This window comes from Mustela nigripes, chromosome 3, assembly GCF_022355385.1.
Source record: "Mustela nigripes isolate SB6536 chromosome 3, MUSNIG.SB6536, whole genome shotgun sequence".
Lineage (NCBI taxonomy): Eukaryota > Metazoa > Chordata > Mammalia > Carnivora > Mustelidae > Mustela > Mustela nigripes.
The window spans coordinates 152,111,530-152,135,258 of NC_081559.1; the positions used below are offsets into that span (position 1 = coordinate 152,111,530).

The 23,729-nt window shown below is 39.7% G+C and overlaps 1 protein-coding gene and 1 long non-coding RNA gene across 3 annotated transcripts in view; one reads left to right on the forward strand and one right to left on the reverse strand.

The window, feature by feature from the left end:
• Nucleotides 1-13,685, reverse strand: part of LOC132014143 (uncharacterized) — a 26,662-nt gene extending 12,977 nt beyond the window's left edge. The window contains exon 1 of the long non-coding RNA XR_009403226.1: nt 13,614-13,685. This is a non-coding gene — a long non-coding RNA (uncharacterized LOC132014143). The remainder of the gene's footprint in view (nt 1-13,613) is intronic.
• The window catches only part of OSGIN2 (oxidative stress induced growth inhibitor family member 2), a 25,991-nt gene continuing 15,409 nt past the window's right edge, over nt 13,148-23,729 (forward strand). The window contains exons 1-2 of one of the 2 annotated variants that reach the window (XM_059394826.1): nt 13,148-13,400; nt 21,184-21,338. In XM_059394826.1, the coding sequence (XP_059250809.1) occupies nt 21,272-21,338 (67 nt within the window). In that variant the 5' untranslated portion in view covers nt 13,148-13,400; nt 21,184-21,271. Of the gene's footprint in view, nt 13,401-13,821; nt 14,179-21,183; nt 21,339-23,729 lie in introns of those variants that run through there. The other variant, XM_059394825.1, reaches the window with a different exon arrangement.

The following is a 23,729-nucleotide window of genomic DNA, read 5'->3' on the forward strand; positions in this document are numbered from 1 at the left end:
AACTTATATTCAGAATCTAAGTGAGCATATGAAAAGATGCTCAACAGTATTAATCATTCATGAAAAGCAAATTACAACCCAAATGAGGTCCTACTTTATATACTACCAGAATATCTAAAACTAAAAAGACTGACAACGCCAAGTATTGTCGAGGATATTGAGCAACTGAAACTGTCATGCACTGTTGGCAAATAGGTCTGAATTTGTTTCTAAAGGTAAGGATACGCTACCCTACTACTCAGCAATCCCTCTCCTAGGTCTTTCCCAAATGAAATGAAAACACACATAGACATGCTTGCAAGTGTTTCCAACAGCTTTACTTTTAAATTTTTGATCCATCATAACTGCATACTGGAAATAACTACAATGTCCCTCAACTGGCAAATTGTTATAGTCGTTTCCATAACCAAAAACCATATAATGGAATACTACTCGGCAATTTCTTTAAAGAAAAGATCATTCCAGTGAAAAAAGAAAGCTGGTACAAAGACTCAAGGCAAGAAATATCTTGGTGTATTTCTATAACTACTAGGATTTGGAGATCACCAGAAAGTTAAGGGTAAGATGTTAAACAGCAGTTAAAATAGACCATGTACCTTAAATGCTCTACAAAGGCTTAATTTAAGATTCATATTTTTGGTGAAGGGATGACTTTTACAATACGATTTGGACAGAAGAAGGAAAGCAGGTATTGAGAGAAAATATTTGTTCAACGGAGCATGAATTGATTTATTGTCAAGGAATCCTAACCTGTGCAGGTAGGCTAGGGAATCAAAGACAGGAAAGAGAACAATGGCACCCATTGGAGTTTTCCAGAGTGTATGATTGAAATATGTAGGAGAGGTGAGATCCACAAGTGTGTTTCCATGTCATTTCTGTGTGTTTGCTTTAGATGTACAGTTCCTCTTTCAATGTTCCGGTTAATATATTATGAAACTCAGAGAAGCAGTAACTGTATTGCCACAATCGCAAATATGATGTATTTTCCTTTATTTGAAAGACAGAGAGAAAGAGCATGAGTGGGGGAAGGAGCAGCAGGAGAGAGTATCCAAGCAGATTTCTGCCGAGTGGGGAGACCAACTCGGGGCTCAATCCCAGGAGCTATGAGAACAGGACCTGGGCCAAATTCAAGTAGCTGACACTTAACTGACTGAGCCACTCAGGTGCCCCAGAAATATGATACTTTTTTAAGTAATCAAAAGACTATAGATGGAAAAAGAAGATAATATTGCCTTCTGTCAATAGAGTAAATAAAGCTTTAGCTGTTTTATTTCAAGTCTTGGCTCTAAATGATACCTTCACAAGATGAAGCCGAGAAGAGTAACACATCCATGAATGAAATCCATGGGGTTTGGGCCATTCCACAATGTAAGGAAGTAAAGAGCTTTGTTGAACAAAACCCATCAGGATGGGTTGATGGTAGGAGCTCCCAGACAGATACATAAATCTGGAAGAAAAGCTGGAGTATGGTCAGTAGAGAAAAGCTGGAAGAGAAGAAGTGGGAGAGGTAGAGAAGGCAGTTACCAGAGTTGTAATAAAGTCAAGCTGTATTAATGGAGGCTCATTGCCAACTGCTGCCTTTGCAACAGGTTTGTTCTTGCCAGTCCTGAGTACTGGCAAGAGTGAGAGTCTTCAGAGGATAACAGATGGTCAGGTTGGAAAGAAGGAATGAACAATAAATAGGGGAATGAAGGGGCAGTGGAACACAATGAACGCACTCCAGTAGCCTCTTCCTGAGAGCTTATGACCCACTTGGCCTCACTTCATTTGTGTCTGTGCCATGAATGTCTAAGCTCAGCTCACGTGTGGACTCTGCCTGACGTGTGCAGCTCATCCACCTCAGGACCCAGTTCTGGTCGCTAGATTCCTATTGCCGGCCAAAACCCTCCTGCCCATTTTGATTTCATTCAGATTGAAAAACTGGTCTGCTTTGTTTGCATGTGTGGGTGTCATTTTCTGTTAGTTTTCCTGTATTTCAGTCTATTCAGGACTTTCTTGGCTTTTGCTCGTCCCTCTGCTGTAGAATGGAATCCTGACTCAGAGTATTGAGCAATTAGGTGTGAAATTCTACTGCCAAAGTAGTTCTATTTGCTGTAATTAAATGTCAAATAACAATAAAGTATTATTCAGCATTGTACATTTTGGTAAATTCAAGTTAAATTCAAGTTCAAAGTACTAGTTCGATTCTTTTGAAAGAAATAAAAGAACTATATTACTTTATCCTAGGAATGATGAACATTCAGAAACCATATAATATTTGACAAAATTCAGTCAATTATTTCAAGGGAGATGAAGGGTAAAATTATTTACCATCTTTGTATCCAGGATTCCCGTAAATGTGATTATGATAATAAGGAAATAGCTAACAGACTCAGCTGGATCTCACAAGGGCCAGGGAGACTTGTATATATTAAAGAAATTAATAAATTTTCAGAATGAGTTGATATTGGAAGAACCCCTTGCCCCTAATACAGACACACGGATCAACTCTAACAATGGAAGCTTGGGATGCACTATCAGTTTAGAAATTGACAGGAAAATCTCCACACTGTAGAAGTAAAGAAATGGAAAATGTGAGGCAATGAGTAGTGAGCGGGAGCAGAAGCCAATACCTCAGAGTGACTATGGGTTTACCACACACGAACTAGTTTGCTAAGGACTCGTTTGCTTTGTACCTGCTGCTTCAATAATTCAAACAATGTCCCCTTCTTATTTTCAAAGTGCCCCGATTTGGATGCTAAGTTATAAGGTCCTCCCAGCTAATGGATATGTTGAAACTAGACATTATGCTTGAGACGAGGGTACTGGGATTCTGAGAAACATGAATGAAGCATGTCATAGCCAAAAGACCTACCTGTAAACTTCCTGCATATAACCGGGAGTCATAAGGAGCCGGCCTTTCCACGAAACAGAAAAACTATAGCTACTGATCCTCCTTCGGAGACTGCAGGGAAGCTGGGTGGTAAAGGAGTCACCCAAGGAATCTAGCACCTCAGCCTGTGGGGAGCAGTCGAGTCAAACTTCATTCTGTTTGGGTCAAATGATCCCCAACCAAGATATTTGCACTAAAACTCATCTAGATATGGTAGACCTCCATCCAGTCTTCTAAGCAGAAGCAAATGTGAAACTGGGCTGTGGTATCTACAACCCGAGTGTGCAGCATAAGCCCCCACCAAATTGACCCCCGCTGGAGATGTGTTTAAAACTTGACATCGTATCTTCTTGAGGAAATCAATCACCGGAAAGTGTATCAGGGGACACAACAAATAATTTGCACAACAAGGACTAAAAAAAAGGATACAATCAAGTCTGCACGATAGATACTCTGACATATTTATAAAGAAGGAGAAAATATAAATCACAATGAAAGGAGACAGTACATTAAATAAGAGCAGACAAATTTGTAAATAAGCCAAACAGAATCTTTCTGCAATAAAATATATATTCTTCATCAAGAAAAGAGTGGAGATCTCTCAAAGGTCTTTATTTAATTAGTTTATGTAATTTTTCCGTGTCTTTTGTGAGTTAACTCTGGAGATTAAATCTTGCATGTGTAGTGATTTTAAACAGGGAAGGAAATTGATCCTCCTGCCCTCACTGGAATTGCTCATAGAAGCTAGATGTGTTTCACATACTTTTACAGAAATTGATTCCAAACTCTAGTTCTGAGCTCTGGATGCCACACTAAATTTCTAGCATACTTAGCATGAGTTTTTATGGCCTTCTATTATGGTTCTTAACGACAAAACGCAAATAAGCACATTCCTTGGCCACCTTCCAAAAGAACAACCCTATAAAGATTCTAGTCATAGAAATGTAATGGGCAGTTAGACAGCCGAAAAAAGGATTAATTTAACTATGTTACGACTGCTACATATTCTACCATAAAATTTAGAAATAACTATGTGTTCACATTTATGGTTAAAGCTATTATTTCTGGGATTTATAGTAATCTGTTTTAAGATTGAGAACAAGGACAAATATATAGTTATTTGAGTAATATTACATATCTGATGACATCATTATTATATAAATAGAGATTGTCTTATTTTAAAATAAGTTTATAATTATTAAATGCCTTAGGATGCCAGGTTTGCAATTCCTCTTATTGTTAAAACATATCAAGAAGAAATTATATAATGGTGGAAACTCAACTGTTCTTTCCAAGTGATCTAATCTGTGATGTATTTGACATTATAGTTCTTTCTTTCAAATCTATAGGAAATAAATGCAAAATAGTAGTGGATGTTCAATAGAAGTGAGAGTCTTCAAATAAGTCACTGTTAAGTGTTCAGCAACTCTAAAGATTCTGAGATCCATACAGACAAAAGAACTGCTATATCTTGAAACACTTTTTATTAACCCAGGAAGCCAAAGAGTCTCAAAAAATAGAAACGAACAAAGTTAGGAGCAAAATAACAAAAATCTATTTTAAAGTAAAAAATAATGTCAATGTCCTTGTGAAATTATCCTATTTGGTGGCATACATTGAAATTCTAAAGCCTCTGGAAGGAAATGTCAGAAATGGGTCCCTTTCCAGAAATAACTTTGCCAGGCATTTTAGATTTTTCTCTGATTTAATGAGCAAAGAGTTATTGAAGCAGATGATTAGGTAGGAACAACTTATATTTGTAGATTAGATTAGAAACAAATTTTATTTGTTCTAAGCCTTTTTTATGTATAAAACTGATTAAGGGGGTGGCACCTGGGTGGCTCAGTGGGTTAAAGCCTCTGCCTTCAGCTCAGGTCATGATCCCAAAGTCCTGGGATCGAGCCCCGCATTGGGCCCTCTGTTTAGCAGGGAGCCTGCTTCCCCCTCCCTCTCTCTCTCTGCCTGCCTCTCTGCCTACTTGTGACCTCTGTCTGTCAAATAAAAAAATAAATAAAATCTTAAAGAAAAACAACTGATTAAGGGAAGGTAATGTACTTTGTAAGATGCTGATTGGATTAGTTTGTATCAACAAAATATCAATATTTAAATCAAATAAATAAGTGATCTATTAAAAAACTAAAACAATCCCTTTTTATCCAGTCAATATTCTTCATAACCTTGCTAATAAAGCTTAGCTACTGTCATCATCCAAATAGAATCTCCCAATCGAACTAAGTTGGCTCTCCCCCCACCCAAAGATTTATTTATTTGAGAGAGAGAGAGAGAGAGAGAGAGAGAGGAAGAGAGAGAGAAAGCATGAGAGGTAGGGGTGGGGGTGGGATAAAGGGAGAGGGAGAATTTCAAGTCAACTGTACACTGAGTGTGGAGACTGACTTTGGGCTTGATCTCATGACTCTGAGATCATGACCTGATCAAGGTTAAAGCATCTGAGCTGAAATCAAGAGTCAGATGCTTTAACCAACTGAGCCATCAGATGCCCTCTAAATTGACTCTTACTTGAAATAACAGCTAAAACTAGTATATCAAAGTAAATTAATGAATTGAGTTAATTAAATTGTCCCCAGATTTAATATTATTCTGAGATATTAAAAAGCCACATTCAGTGCAGGAAATTAAATTCTGACTGTTTTCTTATGAATCTGAGAGGCTGAATATGCAAACAGATGATGACCAGACCATATGTAAAAATAAAACTTTGACCCACAACCTGCAGCAACCTGCTCAGGAATCCAACCTCTTTATCTACAATCAACAGCCCAGGAAGCCAGCTTGCTCAGTCAGTCTTACAGGAAGCTGGACGGCTACCTCTGGTGACAAGCCAGAAAGCTAAACTACAACTTCTGTAATAATTGGTTCCAACTTCTGTAATAATTGGGTCCAACTGTCCAAGATTTGCTAAATAACTGGTAGGTCCCCAATTTTTTCTCCGTTTTCCTGACTTAGTACCCAACAGATATGCACCCCAAACCAATCACATGGGATGCCTAATTCTACTTGGCCAGCCTACAACTACCCCTTGCCAGTAGCCTCCAATCAGGGCCTTCCTGAGAACTTCCCCTCCCACTAAAAGCTTTCCCACTCATCTGCTTGCCTTTGAGTGTCTGCCAAAATGCCAGTGATGGTGGCTGACTCCATTCTACAGCAAGCTCAGAACAGAAATAGCCTGTGCTTTTCTCATCTGACGAGTCTTCATTTATTTCCACAAATAGAAAATATTGCTAAGTTGACTATTTCATAAAAAGTTAGTAACTAACAATTACTGAGCTCTTATCATGAGCCCTGCACTGTATTAAATGTTTTACACAGATTATCTAATTTCATGGTAAATATAACAATGACTTCTGAAGTTGGTACTATTAATGATATTCATTTTACAGAAGGAGGAGCTGAGGCTGAAAGATGTTTAATAACTTGTTTAACACATAGGTAATGAGCAACTAAGCAAGGATTAAAATAAGGACAGTCTGATTCCATGGAGGATAACATTTAACCACTATACTAAATTCAACTTTTGAAATGTGGAGGTTGGTGCATATTTTAACCGCTTTCATAATAAAATAGAAAGCAACACAAATTCAATGTTGTGTTTTGATCTCACCTCTAGTAATAAAACATTGTATGACAGAAGAGGAAGAGAACTTGGAGTTCATTTATAACAAATGCCTTTTACAGATTATATAAGTGAGTCTCAGAGGGGTGAAGCTTACTTGCTCAATATTATATACCTACTTAACAGACAAGACTAAGGCCTAGGTTTTCTGACTCCCAGCTTAGATTTCCAGCATGCTTCACTGGAAGACAGAACTTATGCTTGGGTAGATTTACAACTCCATAAAGACATTATGTAACATGTTCCAAACACAAATTATTGTAACATGACTAAACACATATCTTTTTATGGAGATAATGAGCTAACTGATATTTAAGAGGCCACTGAAGTTTAGCAAATATTTGAGTTTTAACTCTGCATTAGGCACTGTTCCAGACACTTAAATTTCATTTGTGAACAAAATGGAAAAAACCCTATCTTATTGGTTTCCATTCTAATGGGAGCAAATAAACATTGCACAGTGGATACGCTAAGCAGGCAAATTACATAATATGTTAGAAGGTAATAAGTGCTATGATAAAAAAGTAAAGTAGAGTAAAGTGAGACTGGGAGTACCAACCCGGGACAAGGAGGGCAGATTACGATTTTAAACAGGGTGATCAGAGTCAGGCTCATTGAGAAAGTGATACTTGAGTCAGTGACTCTGAGGGGGGGAGGGAGTTAGCCATGGGGATATGGTGGAAGAGTGTTCCAGACAAAGGGAACAGCCAATGCAAAATCCTAAGGAGAGATTGCTCTGCTATGTTTGGAAAGAACAGCATATGGGGCACTAGGACTAAAAGGTGAGATGAGAACTGTAAACTCGTATGTGTATGTAGGGGGCTTTTGACCAATAAATTAACTTTATTCATGAAATATAAGCTACACGTTTTCTGTTTACACTGTAACTATGTATCATAAAGTCAAAGAAGTGAGTGCAGCTCTTTCTCAGACTCCTATGAATATCAGAATGAAAAGTGGTTTGAAGCTCTCATGCTTTGCCAGTTTGATCAATTTTGCACACATTGCTCGTGAATTCAGTGTTCATGATCTGAATCAGGTGCCTAAAGCCCTGTCACCAGAGACTTTTCACTTAATAAGTGGTAGAGAAGGGGCTATACCTGGGCATTGTTCCCTAAATGGTTCTCAGTGATTCTAAGATGCAGTCATGCTTGAAAAGCGCTAATCTGCTGTATGAGACGAGAAGGCTTTTCTCACTCCTGCTCTCAGCGAGTCGTCCCAGTACGCTCACCATGCCTGCTGCTCCAGCTCACATCAGTTCGCAACTCCAAAACCACAAGTCACTTCCACAGAAATCCGGGACTTCGCCCAGCCACCCCATTGGTGGAGAGAGGTAGGACAGGCACCTTCCTCCTTGGCTGCCTAATCCCCTGGCTCCCACAATACCAACAAACAACACCCGGTATGGGTGTCAGATGACTGAAAATTCTGGTATTTCAAATTTCGGCATTGTCATGGTAGAAAATATTCTGTGTCCCCAGATCTTCTGTTTCATTCCTGTGCCTGGCGCGTTTTTTGGTACACAACAAATACTTGTCATGTAAATGAATGGATCAGTTTAAGTGGGCTGAACACAAAGCAGTGAGCCCCCAACCCATCCTTGCCCAAGCCTCCCAATCTTGTTCCCCAGAGGCAGTCACATTTAGCTCATTGGTATCCTCCTATTTCTATGCCCCTAATTCTGGACATAATCAGTGTTAGGTCTTGCATACTACTTCCTGCCAATATAAGTAAGGATTTCTTAAACCACCTCAAATTTCCCCCCCCGTAATACCTAATAAGCTGTACCACTAGTGTTAGCTTTTCCATTAATCACCTTTGTGATGCTAAATAATAATCTTAAAATGGTATTTCTTTTCAAATTATAAGCGGTATTATAAGTCTCAATCACCTTGTCAAATAAGAATATTGTGTTCCATACCTTCCTCTTTTTCTCTTTCCATTATCAGGCTTAGCATTTAAAATATGTTTTGTTAACCATAGGTAAGACATTCTTGCTTCATCTACCGATGAGGCGTAAATTCGAAAATCAGTAAACAACTCCTTTTTGTTTACTCTGTTTTTTGTTACCCCAGTAAATAAAACAAAATCAGTAAACAACTCCTGCCCACATGACTTACATTCTGTGACTATGCCATACTCGTTTTTTGTATACTTTCAGTCACACACGCCCAGCCCAGCTTGACTTCTAATTGCCTTTTTACTTTTACTTAAATGGTCTGCCTTCATGGCATCATTAGAATAGGCTCTTCTGACACTTGCAGGATACTGTCACATACAAGGACTCTCTTCTTTCCAAGGGCAGTTCTCTTGCAGCCCTGAGGTCTCCTTTCAATCTGTATTGGGGTCGGGGGAGCTGTCAGGCCTGCTGCTCCACTGTCCTCCTGGGACTTGCCTTCATTGCTTTTCTGAGTTGATCCTATTGTTCCTACAACCAACCTGCTCCAATTTCTTGGATAATTCCCTTGTTTTGCCAGCCCACATTCTCAAGTAACATCCTAAAAAAGAGTATTTGGCAGGGGAAGCTTTCTCAGTTCATGTTTTTCTTTTTCATTCTGCCCCCACATTATATTGATAGTTTGGCTTGGTTTAGATTCCAAGTTCAAAATCCTTTTTCTTTTCTTTTCTTTTCTTTTTTTTAAGATTTTATTTACTTATTTGACAGAGAGAGACACAGTAAGAGAGGGAAAACAAGCAGGGGAATTAGGAGAGGGAAAGTAGGTTTCCCGCTGAGCAGGGAGCCTGATGCGGGGCTGAGCTGAAGGCAGACACATAACAGCTGAGCCACCCAGATGCCCCCCAAATCCTTTTTCCATAGAATTTTCAGGCTTGCTTATCTCCTGATATCCAGTCCTGTTGATAGGAAGTTAGCCTATTGCCATCCAGATTCTCATTTCTTTATGGAGGGCCTATATTTACTCTCTGGAAGCTTTTAGAATCTTTTTAATTCTTCTTATCCTTACATTTTAGGATATGCCTCCATGCAGACTTTTTCTTTTTCCTTCATAGGATTCAGTAGGTCTTATCCATTTGCAGACTCATGTCTCCCTTTAGTTCAGAACATTTTTTTTTCTTGCAAATTTCCTCCAACCATCTTTTCTGCCCTCAATTTCTGGATATTCTATTTTAATATGGAAACCTTGATTAGTTCTGTATGACTTCTCTTTTTGGTCACACTGCCTACTGCTCTCTATTTTCTACTTTTCTTTTTTCTTATCTTGTAGTGCAAAGAGTCCATAAGTTGATCTTACAGGCAGTGAGACAGACAAATGAATTGTAATTCATGTTTGACCCTTCCATTTAATTAAAGGCTTATCCAACATCAGCCCTGCTGGTTTACTGGATGAGTGCTACCTACGATGCTACGTGCTTATCCCCACTACAAACTAAGATCTGTTTTCAGAGCTGTGGTATATAACCATGACAAGAAAAACTAAGTTTCAGGGCTCCTCGGTGGCTCAGTTGGTTAAGCGACTGCCTTTGGCTCAGGTCATGATCCTGGAGTCCCAGGATTGAGTCCCTTATCCAGCTCTCTGCTCAGCAGCAAGTCTGCTTCTCCTGCTGACCTCTCTTCTCTTGTGCTTTTTCTCTCTCTAATAAATAAATAAATAAAATCTTAAAGAAAGAAAGAAAAACTAAGTTCCTTTGTATATAGAGGGAGGCAGACAATAAATAAAGTATCGCAATGTCAGGTACAGTTCTGGAACCAGTAGCTATAGCCAAAGCAGCCAGTTTGGCAGGCATCTTTGCCACAGATAGGCAGCAGCTCCCTTGGAGGTTTGCCCTTTCATTGTGACTATGAGTATTTTTTTCTCAGGTTCTACCTCTATGGTCTTCAGTCTACCTATAATTCTGCAATATGTTAATACCCTTTAAGAAATTCCTTTTATTCTTAATTTAGCTAGAGTGAATTCATGAGTTCCATTCTTTGCAACAGACTGGTACAAAATTCACAAAAATAAATTATATTTTTAGCAAGCAGCCTCCTTTGGTATTTTTCTCTCTGTCCTACGTTCAAACTGCAGGAACAAACTTACTCTTAAATCTCTAGCACCAGCTTCTGTCCCCAGTTTCCTATGTAGTCAAGAAAGCATTCATATTATGCCATCAAAATAGATAATTGAATTGATAAAAATTCCAAACTGAAAGCGCAACAGAGGTATCCACTGCACCGAAAAGTATTGATAGGTTTGAGGATAAGAAATCTGAAAGATATCTGAGCTTCCCAGGGCTTCCATAGAGGAGAAACTGATTTTTTTAGAACGTTTTCTAGAATACTCTAAAACTGAATATTATACTACCAAACTCTTGCATGGGATGATCTATTGGTAGATAACCTAGTTTATGAAATGCAGTTTTATTTTGAATAGTTTACATTAAAATTTTTTCTTTGTGTCTAGGAAATGCAAAGACATACTGTCTTAGTAAGGTTGGGCTGCCAGAGTAAGATGCCATAAACCGAGCAGCTTAAACATCAGACATTTTTCACAATTCTGGAGACTGGGAAGACTGAAATCGAGGTGGATGCCAGTGTGGTTCCTGGTAGGAGCTCTTCCTGGCTTTTCACCCTCTCCTGGCAGAAAACATTAAGCTCCTCTTCTTATAAGGTAAAGCCCTTCTGGATTAGAATCCCATACTTAAAACTTCATATAACCTTAATTACTTTTTTACAGACCCTATTTCAACATATAGCCACACTGGGGGTTAGGGCTTCAACAAACGAATTTGGCAAAGGACACAGTTCAACCCATACCTTCTAGATTTCTGCTTTAGAAAATGTAAATTATTTTACAATATTATTATTGATAATAATGAAAATTTACATTTCTTCAGGGATTAACATGAACCAGACACTATGATAAGTGCTTTGGAAGCATTTTCTTATTTAATCCTTACAACCAATGAAGTAAGTTCTTAATAGGTGAGCAATCAAAGCCCAGCGATGCAAAGTAACTTATCCAAGATCAACATAGCTGGCACAGTAAAGAGTCCAACAGACAGTCCCTTTAGCCACTTTGTTACAATTAAATGTATGACATACCGGACATATGAACACATGATACACCAGTAAGAAGAGTTGCTCAGTAAGGATTCTATAATCAGGTAATGCTGGGAGCCCAGAAGGTACTGTGGAGCTGCAAGGCTGCAGTTGTGAGTTAAGTGGCACCCTGTATGTGCTAGGGTGGGCACTGAAACGCCAGCTGAGGTTCTACTATGCAGGTGAGGGAGTATTGGATTACATACTAATTTACATCCTCACCACCTGTATCTGAGTCTGCTGCCCCACAAGCTCACCTACAATTTATATTTGTTTTTTATTATAAAACGTGGATTTTTATATTCAAATAAGACCTCACCTACAATTCAAAATAAAAGTACAAAAACTGGTTGACTCCTGGGTGGCTCAGTTGGTTAAACATCGGCCTTTGGCTCAGGTCATGATCCCAGGGTCCTGGGATAGAGTCCTGAGTCAGGCTCCCTGCTCAGCACAGAGCCTGTTTCTTCCTCTAAGCCCCCTGCACTCGTTCTCTCTCTGACAAATAAATAAATATATAAATAAAATCTTAGAAAAACAAAAACAAAACAAAAACTGTGACGTGGTCCATTACTTGTAAGAAAAATCCTCTATGTAGTTACTGTGGTCAGATTTAATCATAAACCATTATATAGTGTAAATCATGATAGTAAGGTCACAAGGCTTAAATACAAACCAGATTAAGCCTAAAATTTGATATGCTCACTTTACTATTTGATCTGAAATACTTCAAGAAAACTCAAAGTAAAAACAAAGCCATAAAGGAAAAATTACAGAAAGCACTTATAAACATTCTTACAGCTTAAATATTTCAATTCTCTGGGATTGGCATTCATTTTAGGAATTTAGGTCCTTTAAAAGGATGTTATAACTATTAACAGAAAAGAAACTTCATGCTTCACTGTTTGAGACATGAAATGGGACGAACGTGTCAGATTGTCAATAAGATGGAAAAAACAGATTTTCTTTTAATAATCTTGGAGGGAAGCTGAGTCCTTCAATTTTCTGTTAAGCTCTACAGAATCTAAAATCCCTGCTACGTGGAAGTTCACTCAATGGCAATATTCAGGAAAACTTGAGAACTTAAGAACTATTTAAAAACAACTTTGTAGGGGTGCCTGGGTGGCTCAGTGGGTTAAGCCGCTGCCTTCGGTTCAGGTCGTGATCTCAGGGTCCTGGGATCAAGCCCCACATCGGGCTTTCTGCTCAGCAGGTAGCCTGCTTCCCTTCCTCTCTCTCTGCCCGCCTCTCTGCCTACTTGTGATCTCTCACTGTCAAATAAATAAATAAAATATTTAAAAAAAAATAAAAAATAATAAAATAAAAACAACTTTGTAGCTTACACTTTAACCGCAAAAATACTTGGGCTTTTCTGAAAGTGGGGATAGGAAGACATCTATGTCTAACTGTATATGCAGTTAATCACTTCTAGGAGTTTTTCCTGCCTCCATTTTTGACAATACCGCATAGGGACACTCATTACGCGGTTCCCTTCTAAACTTCTTGTATCACGTTCACCTGGAGGGGCTCTTACAACGCAAGTTCCCGCCCTTTCCCCCGCCAGGAAACAGACTCCGTAAGTCTTGGGCGGGGCTAAGCACCTGTATTTTTAGCCAGCAACTCAGGTGATTCTCACGCTAGTGAAAGCCACTTACTTTGGGGACGGAAGTACCCCCTATTCAAGAAGCCGGACTTCCACAGTCAAGACAGCTGGGGGTGGAGACCGGGCACCTGTGGTTTGGTGTGTCCCCCCCGCCGCCCCACCCTCCGCCCCACCACGCCCCGGGCGATTGTGATGCCGGGTGAAGCGCGCACCAGCTCCCAGCGTCTGCGCCCAGGCCAGCGCGAGAAAAGGCGCTAAGGTGGGTTTCCCGGGTGGGACTCTCGGCCTTTCCCCGGCCTCCTCGGTGGGAGTCCCGCGCGGACGGACTCGGGTTACGCCGCGTCGCTCCCCGATCGCGGAGGCCGCGCTATACGCAGGGTTTCCCCCGAGCCGTTCCGCTACCCCGGTTAGCAGCTTTCTCTTCCTCTCATCATCCGGCCCTCTCGACGCGCATCCGCCCCGCCCTGCTCACCCCCAGGCCGCGAGTGCGGTGCACGCGGAAGGGGCGCGGGGCGCAGGCCGAGGCCCGGGCCCCCGGTCGCCGCCGCCGCGGTCCGGTTGGCGCGCGGACCTCGGCCCCCGGCCCGCGCAGCCGCGGCTCCGGCCGCGTCTCCACCAATCGCCGGCCTCGCCCGCCGCGGCCGCACCTGCGAGGAGGAGCCCGCGCGCCTCCGCCGCAGCCGTCGCAGCGTCTCCGCCCCGTTCCGCCCCCATCGCGGCGCCCCCAGATCTTCCGCCGCCGGCGTCTGGCTCCCCGCAGGCGAGGAGCGGAAGCCGCTATCCTGAGGCGGAGTTCGGGGCGCCGGAGACCCGCCGGCTGCTTAGCCGCAGTTTCCGGGCAGCCGCGGCAACGGCGACGCGCGGGGCCCTGGCGTCCCGCGGACCCCGCGACCCCGGGCGAGTGGGCGGGCGCCCGGAACGGGCAGCCCAGCCGGGGCAGGCAGTGGCGGCGGCCGTGGCGGTCGCGCTCTGGCGCCCCGTGCGCCGCGCTCCATGCCGGTGTGGTGCTGCCGCTGCTCCCTGGCCGGTCATTTCAGGTGACTTTTCTGGCGGGGAGCGGAGGGGATGGGAGCAGGAGGAGGGTGGAGCGCTTTCCGGCTCCGCAGCCGTGCCGGGGCCGAGCTGTGTAGACGCCGGGCGGGGTTGGGGTCGGGACAGGTCCAGCGTCGGGACCGGTCCTGGATGGGGGGCGGGCGCCTGGACTGAGCTGCCTCCCGCCTCGGCAGCCGGTTCCTCCTGATTCCTGCCTGATCCGTGTTCCCGCCTCGGCAGCCTCTGCTTGGGGGCACCTCGCTCCGGGGTTGTGAGTGGGGGGGCGGGGTGGACAACATTCTCCTCTGATGTCCCCCTTTTCCTCCCCTGGACCGGGCCAGTCACGGGGACTTCGAAACCGGCTAGACCCGGAGCGAGTCGGTTACTGCGACCTGAGACTTCGAAGTAGTGCAAAGTTTGAGTGAAGGGTTGCGAAGGTTCCTCCCTACCCCACCTTTAAATCTTTATATATTTTTTTAAAATAAACGTAATAATCTAAGTTACTGCGTTTGAAAGGAGACAGGAAACTGTTTTAAATGTGATGGTTTGGTTACAAGTAGGTGCTAACTTTGTTCTAAGATGCTTGTCCTTTTAAGTGTATATTAAAGAAATTTGAAATAGGTGGCGATTCAGGATTCGCATTATGGGAAAGTTCTTAAGAGTGATGAGGTTAGTGCATTTTAAAATAAAAGGGAGAATATGTTCTCTTGTACAGTTGGCAGACACTTAAGTCAGTTATTGGGAGAAAGGCTAAAGGCACTTGGAAGTGGTTTTAACCCTGTGGTGGAAAAATGTTAAACTTAGCGAAGACTTTAACAAATTACTTTACTTCGTTTGTATGAATGTGCTAGAATAATGATGTGTAAAATTTTTCTCAAAATATGAAACTCAGATCAAGAGTTTTAAAATTGGAGTTCATAGAATTTAAGTGGCCATGAACTTGCATGTAAAGAAAGGTACAACTGCTATTTTTGCTAAACTTTTAATGAAAATCGAGTATACCCTTCAATTATGAATGTAAGCGTCAAGTCAAATAGTATTTGTGACCTTGTCAACAGTAAAATTCACAAATACTTTCATATCACAGTTGCACATATCTGGAAATACTGTATGTTTATTTCTTCAAAATTACAGTAATTACACATCACCAAACTTGCTATTTAATACAGTAGAGAAATGTAAATAAACATGTTATAAGTTTACTTTTTATAACTATTTTAATGTAATTGGTTTCCTTGTAAATCCCATGTATCTTTTATGTGTGTAATAATACTATTCAAGGAAGAGGTTCAGGTTTCACCAAATTACTAAGGAGTTTAAGACAAAGAGAAGGTTCAAAACTCCTGTTTTAATAGCAAAAGTCCAGACTTACCCAACTTCTCAGTGAGTTTTGTAGGGTATTTTAAATTCTGGATATTTAAAAAAAAAATGTTTTATGTAATAAACTGCTGGATTTTAAGTTTTAGGCAACTTTGTTGACTACTTGACAGATACCAGTTTTGAGAGTATCAGATCCACTTTGAAGAGTTTTAGAAAACAGATTCCTCCAATGAAAACTTGTTAAACTGAAGCCCCTTGAGAAATTAACACGCCTTTAAGAAACTGCTGTCTAAATGCCTTTTGACATAGTTGCTTTTGGTATAGTTGAACTCTTAAGGACACAGGTTGGGATTCATATCCATTCAGCAAACCCTAGGTTACGGATACCACATGCTTACCACTTTGTACAGAAATTTGGAGGAGATAAATACAAAGTAGTTGGTATGTTTTGATCTTGAGGGATAAAGAAAAACAAGCCTTGCTAGCCAAAAGATAAAAATTTTGATTAATAAACCTTATTTCTGTTGTAAAAATAGCTATACTGTAGCTCAGATTTAAAAAATAAAATATTTAAGACCTCTTCTTAGGAAGGTGATTATAATTTACTTGTGCTATTTTTTTTTTTTTTGAGCAACTTTATTAGGAACAAACCTGTATATTTTGACTCTTGTACAATACCTGAAAGGAATAGGTATTGTGATATCTGTCCACTCACTTTCCAACTGTCCACTCACTGTTTTATACCTACTGTTTCGGAAGATGAACAGTGTGACTGACTTCATTTGTGATGTTAGAACCTTTTTTTCATAGAGTAGTATGAATTTGGTGACAATTTAGGATCATGCTTCCAAAGACTATAAAAATTCAGATACTAAACCATCTCATTTGAGTTTAAGTCATCATTAAAAGAAGTCTTGCTAGATGGGAGAAAGTCTTTGTTACCCAAAGTTTATATCTGTACCATTCTCTTAAATTTGTTTCAAGACTGGGTTCTAATATTTCAAGAACAAAAGGTGGAAGTTCTTTAAAATCTTCTTAAATATCAAATAGTCTTTATGCCTAATAGGGCAACTATTTTTGCATGTGTATAAAGTGCTGTTTACTATTTCCTGAAATGTAATAAAATGTTTTCTAACTTAGTATCCCAAATAAAGGAAAGGTAGATTTTTTATTACTCAAAATACTTGTTTTAAAGATAACATTGGATCAAGTTGGATATCTCAAGTAGAAGTTGAAACTATTCATAGACCTGTGATATAGTATGAATGTATTATAAAACATGTGCAGTGATATGTGAATTATAACTTAGGCTCTGAATTATTTAGAAAGAATACTCACCAAGAGACGTTTGTTTCCTTGTTGCTTTATGCAAAACCAGTGAACCATAGTTTTGTTTTTTGTTTGTTTCTGGATTCTGTTTTTCATCAGTGTTAATCTTTATGAAACTTAGACCAAATACCGTGCAAGTTTATTATAAATAGTTTATACCAATATTTAGGTCATATACCATTATATACATACCAGTTTTATTATAGATTATATACATACTGTATATGTACAGATTATACTAATGACCAGTAGAAAATCAGATCTAATTACTTGTATAGAGAATTTAAATAAGCTAAAACTTTGGCTCTATGAATGTACTAGAGTCTTGAGACTAGAGGTAAATTGCTGGAGGCCCACACACAAAACCTACTAGACTAAATGAATTAAGCAACATTGGAGAATACAAGATCAACATAAAAAAGTAATGAACCATCTGACAGTGAAGTTACCAAAATTCCATTTACACTAGCCTCATGAAAAATGAAATATTTATTCCTAAGTCTTAAGACTTGTACACAGAAGGCTGCCTGGGTGGCTCAGTGGGTTAAGCCTCTGCCTTCAGCTCAGGTCATGATCTCAGGATCCTGGGATCAAGTCCCGCATCCCTGCCCTCTCTCTGGGCAGGGAGCCTGCTTCTTCCTCCCTCTCTTTCTCTCCCTCTTCCTCTCTGCCTCCTTGTGATCTCTCTCTGTCAAATAGATAAAATCTTTAAAAAAAAAAAAAAAGACTTGTACACAGAAAACGATAAAACATCATTGAGAATAACTAAAGGCCTAAATAAAAGGAATCCCATGTTCATGGATTGAAAAAACCATATCTTAATTAAGATGGCAATATTTTTCAAATTGATCTATAAATTTAGTGCAGTCTTACAAAATCCTAGCAGACTTTGTTTTTCAGAAATGGTAAGATCCTAAAATTCATATGGAATTGCAAGAGACCCAGAATAGCCAAGATAATTTGAAAAGAACAAATTTGGAGAATACCCACTCCTAATTTCAGAGTTTACTACAAAGAAACAGTAAGCAAGACAGTGTGGCGCTTGCCTGAAGATATTAACATAGATCGGTGGAATAGAACTGAGAGTTAGAAATAAATCCTTATGTTTATGGTCAGTTGGTTTTCCATGGGATCACGAGACAAAGGGGAAATAACAGTCTCTACAACAGATGATTCCAGGACAGATGGATATCCACAAACAAAAGAGTGGAGTTGGACTCTTACCTCAGACATCACATGTGTAAAAATTAACTCAAAATGGATGAAAGTCTTAAATCTAAAAACTAGAACAATAAAACTTACAGAAAATAGGAGTAAATCTTGGTGGTCGTGGATTAGGGAGTGGTTTCTTTTCTTTTTTTCTTTTTTTTTTTTTTTTAAGATTTTATTTATTTGTCAGAGAGAGAGAGAGCACAAGCAGGCAGAGTGTCAGGCAGAGGCAGAGGGAGAAGCAGTCTCCCCACTGAGCACGGAGCCCAGTGTAGGACTTGATCTAAGGACCCTGGGATCATGACCTGTGCTGAAGGCAGCAGCTTAACTGACTGAGCCACCCAGGCATCCCAGGGACTGGTTTCTTAGACACCAAAAGCACAGCAGCAAAAATCGAAACATTTAAACTTCTGTGATTCAAAAGACAAAGAAAGGGACAGACCACCCACAGAATGGGAGAAAATATTTGCAAATCATATATCTGAAAAGGAGCTTGCGTTCTACATATATAAGGAATTTTTAAAGCTTAATAAAAAGCCCAGTTTGAAAGTGGGTGAAGACTATTTCTACAAAGAAGAAAATACAAATAGCTAAACATTATATGAAAAGATGCTTAGCATTCTTAGTCATTGGGAAATGCAGGTCAAAACTGCAGTGAGATGTCATGTCACACCAGTGAGGGTAGCTAAAAAAGAAGTTGAGTGTTGGTAAGGATGTGGAAGAGTTGGAACCCTCTTATATGCTGTTGGGAATGGAAAATGAACCAGCTACTTTATTTTTTTATTTTTTAAAAAGATTTTACTTATTTATTTGAGAGAGGGAATACAACCAGGGGGAGGAGAAGAGGGGGAGAAGCAGGCTTCCGGCCAAGCAAGGAGCCTGATGCGGGGCTGGATCCCAGGACCCTGGGATCATGACCTGAGCCAAACAAAGGTGGACACCTAATGACTGAGCCACCCATGCGCCCTGATCCAGCCACTTTAGAAGACAGTTTGCAGTTCCTTAAGATGTTAAACAGAACTTATGACCCAGCCATTGCATGTACTCCTAAGAAATATAAAAACTTTGATCCCCACAAAATTTATGCACGAATGTTCACAGCATTATTTGTACAGCCAAAAAGGGGGAACAACTCAAATGTTCATCGGTTTGTGAATGAACAAAATGTTTTCTATCTCTAAGGTGGAAAATTACTTAGGCATGAAAAGAAATGGAAGTACCAATATATTCTACACTGTGGATGAAGCTGAAAAACATGCTAAGTGGAAGAAGCCAGACACACAAGGCCACATAATGTGTGAGAGTTTCCATTTACACGCAATTTCCGTAACAGGCAAATCCAACAAGACCAAAAGTAGATCAGTGGTCACGAGTAGCTGGAGGGAAGGGAGAATGGGGAATGAGTTTTCATGAGTACCATAGTTTACTACTAACTAGTTTACTACTGTTAACTTAACCATTTTTAGGATGATCATATTTTTCTGGAATTAGTAGTGGTTGCAAAACCTTGTGATTATAACAACAACCCTGAATTGCACACTTGAAAAGGAGGAAATGTTTGTTAAGGTTTGAAGGAAATATCTCTTTGATGAACAAAAAGTTAAAGTGATTTTGTAATTTTTTTTTTTTTTAAATTTCCCGGGTTTATGGGAACAGCAGCCTTTGAGGTGGGGATATCTGGAAGAGACTTAAGATGAGGTGTGCATCTTCTGAAAAAGAATTGTGGCCTTTACAGCCACCACAATATCAGTCAGGTCTGGGTATCCAAAAGGACTTTGATTAGAAGCATCTAGAGGAAACCAGGGGACCTGTCCTCACCACACATTCAGGAGAAATGTAAGAAATAGGTCTGAGTATAATACACTTGTTTGTGTTCAGTTGCCAAGAAGCAAAGCAGGCTGGGTAACTAGAATACTGGATCTGCTCAGAGAAATAGTTGGAATGGTCTGAAAGGAATGTATTGAGCGTAAGATGCTTCTTTGAGGAGCAGGCTTCATTGTGAGGAGGGGCTTTCTCTAGTAGACCTATCCAAAGGGTATCTTATCTGACCCCAAAAGGCCATGTATTGTTAGAGGAGTCCAAATATTGGGTAGAGTTACTCTTCAGGAAAGTTCTGGCCTCAAAGGCCACATATTGTTAGAGGAATCTAGATATTTGGGGTGGAGTTTATACCTTCTTTAGGAAAGCTGTCAGCATATCCTGGAGAACTCTACTCTATCATAGGGTAGACTGGAACCTTGGGAGGTTAGAGAGAAGCAGAAATTTTGGTCTCTGCCCAGTTCTTTACATTTATCATTCTCCTCCAGGATCTGTGAGTCCTATGAAATAACTGATCCGTCTCATTTTTATCATTTTGTGAGTAGCAGTAAGCATACTCACCCATAGTTGGTACACAGTTTAATATTTCCAGATATTGGCCTGCTGCTGACTATATAAAGATGAAAAATAATTTGGGGATTCTGTTCTGAAGTAATCTCTGGTGTAATGCCGAACATTAGCTGTGCTCAGAGGCTACTCCATTTGTTTCGTGAGCATGTCAGAATGCTGAAACTAGTTTCTAGAGAGACAACTAGGAAAGAAGGTAGATTGGAAATAACATAAAGATATTTCCAAGTTTCAATATCTGAGAACTAACAAGATGTATAAACCTTATTTCTTTTTACCAAAATACACAGTTTGTAATACATAAGTACTATTAACCATTTCTTAAAATATTATGACTCTTTTGTTCCAAATATACCACCTCCAGTGCATGTACTTTTTTTATTAGTGAGAAAAAAAAAAGAAACTAGCCATTCCTAGGAAATCTCAGGGAATTATAAAAATCCCCACTACAGTGCTGTCTCTTTGGTTTTTAAAGATAGCTTCTTTCTTAGAACTTGTGTAGACTTGTCTACGTGGTACTACAGAGACATCAGCTAGCTCTTTAGGATTTTTGACATTAAAAGTGGTACAGGTTGACAGGTAAGCTAAGCTACTAATTTGAAAGCATTAAACAAGAATTTCTTTTTCTCATTTTTATGGAACTATTCCATATTTTCTGGCCTAAATAAAATCTGAATAAAGACAGGTTTTTATAAAGTTATGTTGACTAAATCTCTTCTTTTTGTTTCATGTTTCATTTTTTCTTCTTCTTTTTTTTTTTTTTAAAGAAACTATAGTGACACTGAAACCGAAGGAGAGATTTTTAATTCCTTAGTGCAATATTTTGGTGATAATTTGGGGCAGAAAGTTAAAGCTATGCCATTAGTTGAAGAAACTTCTTTACTAGAAGATTCATCAGTGACTTTGCCTGTGGTAATTATAGGTAAGTACTGCATTTTAACTCTTAAAATTATAATTCCGGTGCTTACTACTACTATATATGCATAGTTACATGGCACAAATTCTTAGGATTGTATTGAGAAGTAGTCTTGGGTTTTTTGATATGATTAAGTAACCAATAACTGGATCTTTGGAGAGAGTAATTGGTTTATCTGTTAGTACATTCTGTGTTTGAATGTAACATTTTATTCATTGAAGAATTGATACTGCCCTGTTGTGTTAAAATACTGTTAGTTGCATTAATTATTATGATAGTGTCATGGCAGTGATTATAACCAGGATTAGTAGAGCCCATACAGAGCATTCTGTGTATATTATGGGATTATGCCTTTCAACCCTAGAGCCCTCTGTTGTGGAGTAAATACGATTAGGGCAACTCAGAAGTTGAGTAACTTGTGCAAGCTAGTAACCGGTTCTCAGTTTAATGAATGTTACTGTGCTCTGCTGTGGTGTGTACAGTGACCTTAACCATAATACTATCATTATATATCCTTTGTACCACCTCAACATATAGGCATAGAAAATACTAAAAATTAAGCTATTAATGCAACCTAACTACTTCAGAATTACAGATGTTTTTTATGATTTTGTTTTATTGCATGTTTTTTACTTCCCGTTACTTAAATCTTGCATCTAATATTCACACTTTCTAAGTCAGACAATTACTATGATGTGATGCAAGCTGCAGGAAAGAATTATGGGGCATAATATGCATATAGCATCTTTACTTTCTTTGAAAGCCTTTTTTTTTTTTTTAAGATTTATTTATTTGAGAGATTACTGTGCATGTGTGAGGTGGGGAGGGGCAGAAGGAGAGAGAATCTCCAGTAACTCGTTCTTTTAATCTGGGAACAATGACCCGCTGAGCATGGAGATCAGAGTGGGGCTTGATCTCAGGACCTGAGCCAAAATCAAGAGTTGAACGTTTAACTGACTGAGCCACCCAGGCGCTCCTGATGCCCGCTTTCAAAGTTAACAGGAAGGAGAGAAAAGTTCGTCTTCTGACATATGAGGGATCCAGTAAAGGGAGGGAGGGAGGAAAAGAGGCAAGTGTGGTTTCTAGTTTTGTTTTTAGGGGTGATGATAGAGATGATGGTATGTGTAGTAGTTCACATTCAGGGTAACTTGCGACTAGACCTCGTGTTCCATTTTCTCATTTTTGCTTGACACTGGTTTTTCATCCTGAATGAGTTGTCATGAGTCAGGGAACCCTCTTCTGTTCTAGCTGGCTATGGGAGGGTCAGAAAAGGAAGAAGTACCATTATCTCTACCTGCCCACGTCACTCCCCCCAAAACAATCTGTGTTTTGCTTCAACTAGCCAGTGAGTAGCTTAATCCAGTGCATGTGGGGCTGTGACTGCTGGCAAGAGCACTCCATCAGAGCAGAGAACTAATTTCCTTGATGTATGTTTTCTGTTGCTATCATAACAAATTTCCACAAATGTAGTGGCTTTAAACAATGTACACTTATTATCTCACTGTTCTGTAGGTCAGAAGTTCAACCCTAGTGTCAGTGGGCTAAAGTCAGGATGTCAGCAAGACTGCATTCCTTTCCGGGGTCTCCAGGGTAGAACATTTGTTTGCTTGCCTTTTCCAGTTTCTAGAGGTTACAATCACTTGACTGCTGGGCTCTTTCTCCATTTTCAGAGTCCACAGTGTTGGTTCTCTCTTAACTTTCTTTCATTTTTCCTTTTCCCCCTCATCAAAGCTGAGAAAGAGTCTCTCTCTCTCTCTCTCTCTCTCTCTCTTTTTTTTTTTTTTTAATTTCTAATATGGTGGGTCTCTTTTTTTAAGGACTTGTATAATTAGATGGTTTCCACCTCTATAGTCCAGGTACTCTTCCTATCTCACAGTCCTTAATTTACTTACATCTACAGAGTTATCTTTTGTTATATAAGGTAACACTTTCACCTGCTTGGGGTTAGGATGGGGACAGTCTTTGGGAGTGAGGGAGCATTCCATCTGTGTGTTTATTTGCCTTTGAACTGCCCATTTTTATTTTTTGCCTTTGTTGAGTATTGTTTCTTTTTGATTTAAGGAACTTCTCTTAGTTTTGGATTCTAAATCCTACTATTTTATATGTATTTAATATTTAGTTTAATTAATAGATTTTATTTTTTAGAGGTCTTCTACATGAAAATTGAGTAGAAAGTACAGAGAGTTCTCATATACTCTCCTTCTCCTGCCACCTCCAATGTCCCACATTGGTGTGGTGCATTTGTTATAATTGATGAACCTCTGATTATACATTTTATTAGGTAAAATCTGTAGTTTACATTAGGGTTCACTTTTTGTGTTGTACAGTTCTGTGCGTTTTGCTGAAGTGTTACGTATCCACAATTAACAGTATCCTATAGAACAGTAGCTTCACTGC